The sequence below is a fragment of the Hyla sarda genome, chromosome 10 (genome assembly GCF_029499605.1).
Source record: "Hyla sarda isolate aHylSar1 chromosome 10, aHylSar1.hap1, whole genome shotgun sequence".
In the NCBI taxonomy this organism is placed as follows: Eukaryota; Metazoa; Chordata; class Amphibia; order Anura; family Hylidae; genus Hyla; species Hyla sarda.
The window spans coordinates 41061861-41069848 of record NC_079198.1 but is presented as its reverse complement, the minus strand read 5'-3'; the positions used below and the strand labels follow the sequence as shown (position 1 = coordinate 41069848).

Below are 7988 nucleotides of genomic sequence, written 5' to 3'. Positions count from 1 at the left end.
CTGTTTCTAAACTATAACTCCCAGCATGTCCAGATAGCCTTTAGCTGTCTAGGCATGCTTAGACTTGTAGTTCAAACACTGAGATAGAGCTACGCTTGCATTTCAACACAGAAATAGGATAAATGAAAGCTAGGCTGTGATCGAGCGCTATTGGCAAACAAGAGGATGTACTATAACCGCCTGTGAAATCTGTAAGAACCGAAGCAATAATACTGTACACAGTACACTCAGCTGACAAGCCCCTACTAGTCTGCGGTCTTCTAGTCCGATCACTGTCGCCCCGCCCCCCGCATTATTTCCCAGCTCATACACTCAGTGCCGAGCACAAACTTTGAATAACTCAACAGAACTTCATTGGCTACTATTCCACCAATCAACAACGTCCCTGCATTAACTCTATCAACGACGGTCCTAACGGCTGCGGATGCTTTCACTATTCAGGCAGAATCGATGCAATCTTCGTTCCGTTGCTCCGGCCTGAATACTGTTCCGTTTACTTCCTCAAACAAGCTGCTGGAGGACCAAGATGGCGGCGCCCTGAACATTGTCCCTTGCACAGGACAGTCGTCGCTGTTTACAGGGACTGGTTATCTGTTCGTGGAGTCGAGGTGGTGAAAAGCCTCAAACACAACCCAGAGGCTGACTTTATATTGCGGGCTCCGACATCTAAGAGCTGGGAGAGAACGTGGCGACTGCAACAGCTATAAAGTCCAGCAAGGACTAATGATCTACTGTCCTGTGTGCTGGGTCTGGAAGACAGCCTGACCGACATGCTTTCCGATTAAGATGATGTGTCAGTAGATGAGGGGCCCTTCTGTCCTGTTCTTCCTTAGCCATGCAGGGCATTCTGCTGCTCATCAGTGGTCTGGGATGGACCCTGGATCTGCTGCTACTGGTGCTGGACCTAAATTATTGGCTTGTGTCTTCACTTCTGACGTTTCTTTTCTGTGCCATTCATTTCATCCTCAATTTGCCAGGAACCATAACCTTTGGCCTATTACGGTGCTGGGAAAATGCACTTGTGTCCATGGCCCTGCTGGGTGAAACCTGTGGTAACCTGGCACTAGCTTCCATGCATGCGGTGGGTGATGGTGTGCGAGGCCTTTTGTCAGGATTGGACAGTTTGCAACTTGTATGGAACCTGATGTGCCATGTGTTGCTGCGGAGCAAGGAGATGATGCAGCGTGGCCTTCTTAACATGGCACTGTCTGGACAGAACTTTCAGCTCCAAGTTTGGGAGGCCCTTGGGATAGCAAGCAGCTTGGTGGCCTACGTTGTGAACAGCTTGGTGAATGTGTGTCTTATCGGTGTACAGAATGTGTTCTCTGCAGTGCTGGGCCTGTGGTTCACTTTGGTTAATGTGATCTTTGTAGGGAAAGACTTGATTGCAGCGCTGCTGTCCCAGATGTCCAGTTCCGCCGTGGCTGTGGTCATTCTTTTCTGGACACCATTTCAGTTGGCGGTGGACTTACTGGTGTCCTGCAGCACGGGGATAGGTGTAATACTCTTTAGACACCTTTATGAAGTTGCCCTACTGTTGCTCTTGCTTTGGTTCTGCCGCATGATTCTTAGGCCCTCACCTGCATTACGTTCATTCCAAGAAAGACTACACAGGCTCGGCCATTTTATCCAGATACTAATACGTCATTCACTCAATGCAGAATTATGGAGAAGGGTAGCTGCCTGGTGTCTACAGCATGTCAGAATGTACCGAGCTGCATGGGATAGAGACCATAACCTCCTGAGGACTAGACAACAGAATGCACCAGTAAGGGTGGTCAGGGCACAGAGTTCTGCAGGGACCACTCGAGTGCACAATCTACCACGTGCACAGGGACAACATGCCCCAGCTCAGAATGTGCTGCCTGAACCAATTCGAGTTCCACAGAGTGTGTCTCCTGTGCCACTGCCCTATGCATCAACATCTCATGAGACTGAGACAGCAGCTGAAGACCCTTGGAAGCTATTAAAACAGCAGGAAGAGAGTAAAAAATGTGTAATCTGCCAAGATGAAAATAAAACTGTCCTCTTGTTGCCATGCCGCCACCTATGTCTGTGCTCGCAGTGCTCCGAGATTCTTCTGCAGCAGCCAATACTTCAGCGTAACTGTCCACTTTGTCGTAAAATGATACTGCAAACACTTACTGTTTACATGTAATGCCATGCTGGCACTATGGGACTCAATGACATACGGATCTATCGCTAATTAAAAGCCACCAACTTTTTTTTTTTTTTTTTTTATAGTTTTAAACGTTGGATCATCTTTTTAAAGAACAGAGCAGGGAAAATATTTTTCTATTCAATGTAAGGGTCCAAATGTTTGTGAAGCTGTGAAAGGGATTGTAAATTTTGATTTCACAATCTGTATAATTCCTATGTTGTCATGTTCCTCCACGATGAATAGATGTTTCTTGTACATTCCATGTTTTTGGACAATATCAACTGTTGACTATTCGAATGTTCATTTCACATTTAGTATTTTGCTTACATATAACGTTGCACAGTATAAATGCATCTCAGCACTGTCACTGTATGTTCTGTGCCATTCATTTAATTAGTATTAAACCTCTTGTGGCAGATAAAACCAGTAGTAAGGTGGACTATATCATTATATGTAACACTGATTATTAAATGGGCATTGTAGTTGAAAAAAAACTTTTGCTTTGTCATGGAAACATATTGGTCAGGGTGTGCCAAAACGCTAGAACAAGTCGGGAGAAGTGCAGGCTTAGAGGGGTGACGTGACTGAGAGCATCGTAATGTAAATCAGAATTTCGTAGAAAGAGTGCTCAAACACCAAAACACACTGAACACACCGACTAATCAAAACCTTTAACTTGTCACTAGAACACATCAAAGCACATTTTTTTTTTACTTGTACATTTTAAAGTAGTAGTCCAGTGCTGAAAAACATATCCCCTATCCTAAGGATAGGGGATAAGTTTCAGATTGCGGGGGTCCATACAGGGCCCTGGCTCACTGGCCAGAGAGCGCGTGTCTCCCAACACACGAATCAGCGTTCGACACGCCCCTCAATACAGCGCTATGGCAGAGCCGGAGATTGCCAAAGGCTTTGTGTGGTGGTCGACACCCCCCCCTTCCCACGGGCTGCTGGGGCAACGTACAGTAGATCGCGCTGGGGGGTCCCAGCGGTCGGACCCCCACGATCTGAAACTTATCCCCTATCCTTAGGTTAGGGGAAAAGTTTTTCAAGACTGGAGATCTCCTTTAACCTCTTAAGGAGGCAGGAAGTATATGTACACTCGCAATATGAAGCGTGCTCAGGAGCTGAGCGCTCTTCATACCTGGTGGGTCTTGGTTGCTATAAACAATCGGGACCCACGGCTAATGCCGGACTTCACCGATCTGGTCATTGTCTGGCATAAACCCCTTAGAGGCATCATTTGTTGATTGCGGCATCTAAAACTTTATATGCCCGTTAGCTCAGTGGAGCGGATCAGGATACCCACGGCAAAATCGTGGGGTCTCAATCCTCGCTGTCTGATCATCACTCCAGTGGTGCAGATAGCCATGGCAACCTGGAGCAATGAAGCTTCAATAACACTGATCAATACTGTGCGATCTTAAGATTGCATGTAATTGTCCTTTTGTTCTAACTATTAAAATAATAAACCGCACAGTCAATGGTGTAAACGTAAAAAATTACTAAAGTTCAGAAATTTGCGTTTTTTTGGTCACTTCTTACAGAGAGGTTATGGTGTAGATTTAAGTGAATGGGGTTTGTTAAAATACCATACACTTATGTTGTACTGTACTTTCAGGGTGGATTCTACAGCCAATATTCCACAACAAATACATGATGAGTACGACCACGGACGTAAATGTACATTCTGGTGTGGAGGTGCTTAGCGCACCAGGACGTACATTTACATCCTGTGTATGACCGCGAGCATCGGAGCGGTGCTCACGTCATGCAAGGCAGGTTCTAGCAGCCGGGGACCCGCCGGTAATGGCCGACATCCGTGATTGCGCGGATGTCCGCCATTAACCCCTCAGATGCCGTGATCAGTACAGATCTAGGCATCTGCGGCAGTGCGCATGTTAAAATAAATGATCGGATCGCCCGCAGCGCTGCCGCGAGGATCCGATCATCTGTAATGGCGGACGGAGGTCCCCTACACCTGCCTCCGTCCATCTCCCGGCATCTCCTGCTCTGGTACAGATGACGGCGCAAAAAATGAGCCCTCATACCGCTCTATATACGGAAAATTAAAAAGTTATAGGTGGTCAAAATAGGGCAATTTTAGATAACTGATTTTGTACAAAAAGTTTTAGATTTTTTTAAGCGGTACAAAAATATAAAAGTATCTAGCCATGGGTATCATTTTAATCGTATTGACCTACAGAATAAAGAAAACGTCATTTTTACCGTAGTTTACAATGTGAAAACGAAACCCTCCAAAATGTGCAAAATTGTGGTTTTCATAAAAATTTTGTCACAAAATTTTTTTTGGGGGGGGGTTCGCCATACATTTTATGGTAAAATGAGAGGTTTCATTACAAAGTACAATTGGTCATGCAAAAAACAAGCCCTTATATGGGTCTGTAGATGGAAATATAAAAGAGTTATTTATTTTAGAAGGCGAGGAGGAAAAAAACAAAAACTCAAAAATAAAATTGGCTTGGTCCTTAAAGGGTAGCTCCCACCATCCCTTTTTTTCCCTCTCTGTCCCTGCCTATTTCCCATCTATCCCTAACCTCCTCCCTGCCTAATTTTTTTTTTTTTTTTACTATATAAAAATTCAGTTTTGTCTGCCTGGTGTGCTCACTACCAGGCAGACTTCCTCAGCAGGCATGACGGTACTGATGCCTGCTGGGGCTGACTTCTGCCCTTAGTTCATCTACACAGGGTGCCTCCAGCTGTTTCACCACTACAACTCCCAGCTTGCCCTGACATCTATTGGCTGTCAGGGCATGCTGGGAGTTGTAGTGGGGAAAAACTGGAGGTACCCTGTGTTAAAAACAATACATGGCCGCGGCGCAACCCGAACCCCGCTACCCCCCTCCCTTGAACCCCGCTACCCGAACACCCCCCCCCCCTCAACTCCCCAGACATACCAGGACAGTGCAGCGACTGGATGCCGGGAGGCGGGGCCGGCGTGCAAGGCCAGGGAGCAGGGGAGCCAATGCGCGCTTCTTCTGTTCTCATCGCTCGATCCCGCCTGTTTGATTGACAGGCGGGAGCGAGGACCGCAGTGAGTGAATTCCGACTCATTGCCAGGCTTCAATGAGTCGAAATTCACTAGTGACGTCACTGCCGAATGCATTCGGCCACTAGGAGGGCTACCCCTAGTTGCCGAATTTAAAAGTGATTTTAAACGGTTTTAAAATCACTTTTTTTTTTAAATTAAAGTATATTAGAGATATGTTGTAGTACTTAAGTATTACAACATATCATTTTTTTTATTTCATGACAGTTCCCATTTAAAGACGCAGGGTTTTTCAGTTCTTGCATTTTAGTTTTTTCCTCCTTACCTTTTTAAAAATCATAACCCTTTAAATTTTCCACCTAAAAATCCATATTATGGCTTATTTTTTGCGTCACCAATTCTTCTTTGCAGTGATATTAGTCATTTTACCCAAAAATCCACGGCGAAACGGGAAAAAAATCATTGTGCGACAAAATCGAAGAAAAAACGCCATTTTGAATGTTTTGGGGGTTTCCATTTCTACGCAGTGTATATTTTGGTAACAATGACACCTTATCATTATTCTGTAGGTCCATACGGTTAAAATGGTACCCTACTTATATAGGTTTGATTTTGTCGTACTTCTGGAAAAAATCATAACTACATGCAGGAAAATTTATACATTTAAAAATGTCCTTCTGACCCCTATAACTTTTTATTTTTCCACGTACAGGGCAGTGTGAGGGCTCATTTTATGCACCGTGATCTGAAGTTTTTATCTGAAGTACCATATTTGTTTTAATCGGACTTTTTGATCACTTTTTATTCATTTTTTAATGGTATAAAAAGTGACTAAAAATACGCTTTTTTTGGACGTGTATGCCATTGACCATGCGGTTTAATTAACAATATATTTTTATAGTTCAGACATTTACGCACGCGGCGATACTACATATGTTTATTTTTATTTACACTGTTTTATTTTTTTATGGGAAAATGGGGGTGATTCAAACTTTTATTAGGGAAGTGGTTAACTGATCTTTATTAACACTTTTTTTTTAAACCTTTTTTTAGCAATGTTATAGCTCCCATAGGGACCTATAACACTGCACACACTGATCTTTTACACAGATCACTGGCGTGTATTAACATGCCTGTGATCAGTGTTATCGGAGCTTGACTGCTCCTGGTTGGATCTCAGGCACGGAGCAGTCATTCACCGATCGGACACCGAGGAGGCAGATAAGGGCCCTCCCGGTGTCCTGTAAGCTGTTCGGGACGCCGTGATTTCACCGACCCGAACAGCCCGACTGAGCAGCCGGGATACTTTCGCTTTAGACGCGGCGGTCAGCTTTGATCGCCGCGTCTGAAGGGTTAATACAGGGCATCACCGCGATCGGTGATGTCCTTTATTATCCGCGGGTCCAGTCCGTTGATGGCCGCCGGGACCGACCCGATATGACGCAGGGTCCCCTGCGCGACCCCGCGGCATATCGCGGGAGCCAGCGGAGGACGTAAATATACGTCCTTCGTTGTTAAAGGACAGCTGCAGTGGTAAACATTTATATATGCCCGGGCCTCAAAAATAAACAAAATAAACTCATACATACCTTCCTACAAGCACCCGTTGGTCCGGCACAGGCCTCACGGTCCGCCAGTACTGATGTCATTCCACTTCCTGGGGATGCCGCAGAGCCGTCGACGTATCACCGACCGTAGCGATGTCCTGCCCCGGTCGGTTATAGGCTGAGCCCACTGTCATGTAAGAAGCTGGCCAGAGCTCCTTACATGACAGTGGGCTCAGCCTATCACAGGCTTGGGCGGGACATAGCCACGGCCGGTGATACGCCGATGGCTCTGCGGCGTCCTCAGGAAGTGGAATGACGCCAGCACTGCCGGACCGTGAGGCCTGTGCCGGACCAACGGGGGCTCGTAGGAAGGTATGTATGAGTTTATTTTGTTTGTTTTTGAGGCCTGGGCACATATAAATGTTTTACCACTGCAGTTGTCCTTTAAGGGGTTAAGGTTAAAATGGGCTTGATCCTTAAGGGGGTAAAGAGGTTATTCAGCAAAAAAAAGATCCCTTGAAGACACAGGAAATTTTTTATTTTTGCGCTTTTTGTTTTTTCCTCCTCGCCTTCTAAAAGCCATAACTCTTTTATTTTTCCCCCTATAGACCCATATGAGGGCTTGTTTTTTGCATGACCAATTGTACTTTGTAATTTGACCATTTTTATTTGACCATAAAATGTATGACGCAACAAAAATTATTTATGATAGGAAATTGATAAGAAACCCAAAATTTTGCAACTTTTGGTTTTACACAGTGCACTTAATGTCAATAATGACATGTTCTCTTTATTCTGTGTGTTCATACAACTAAAATGATACCCATCTTTAACCCCTTAAGGACAATGGACGTACTCCTACGCCCCCGTTTCCGAGTCCTTAAGGACCGAGGACGTAGGAGTAAGTCCTGTCCTTTCCCGGCCCCCCGCCGCTAGCCGGAGTGGAGCCGGTGCCCGATGCCTGCTGAAATCGTTCAGCAGGCATCGCGGCATATCGCCCAGGGGGGTCATTATGTCCCCCCATGTCGGCGATGGCCGCAGATCGCTGGACAATTCAGTCCAGTGATCTGCGGCGATTCCGGGTCAATCGGGTCTCCGGTGACCCGGAATTACTGGCTGATCGGGGCCGTCAGAGACGGCCCCGAACAGCCAGCGCCTGCAGGGGTGAGGTGGCACTGGTGCCACCTCACGATCGTCCTGATTCGTCGGCCGGATTACCGGCCGACCAATCAGGGCGCCTGCTGCGGGTGTCACTCCCGCACCCGCTCCG

At 46.1% G+C, this 7988-nt stretch overlaps 1 protein-coding gene across 1 annotated transcript; it reads left to right on the top strand.

Annotated features, from left to right (window-relative positions):
• The first annotated feature begins 382 nt into the window (after positions 1-382).
• On the top strand, positions 383-2638 carry RNF26 (ring finger protein 26). The gene has a single exon (XM_056542372.1). It carries the CDS (start codon positions 836-838, stop codon positions 2156-2158), a length of 1323 nt encoding a protein of 440 aa, XP_056398347.1. The 5' UTR covers positions 383-835; the 3' UTR covers positions 2159-2638.
• The last annotated feature ends 5350 nt before the right edge of the window (positions 2639-7988 follow it).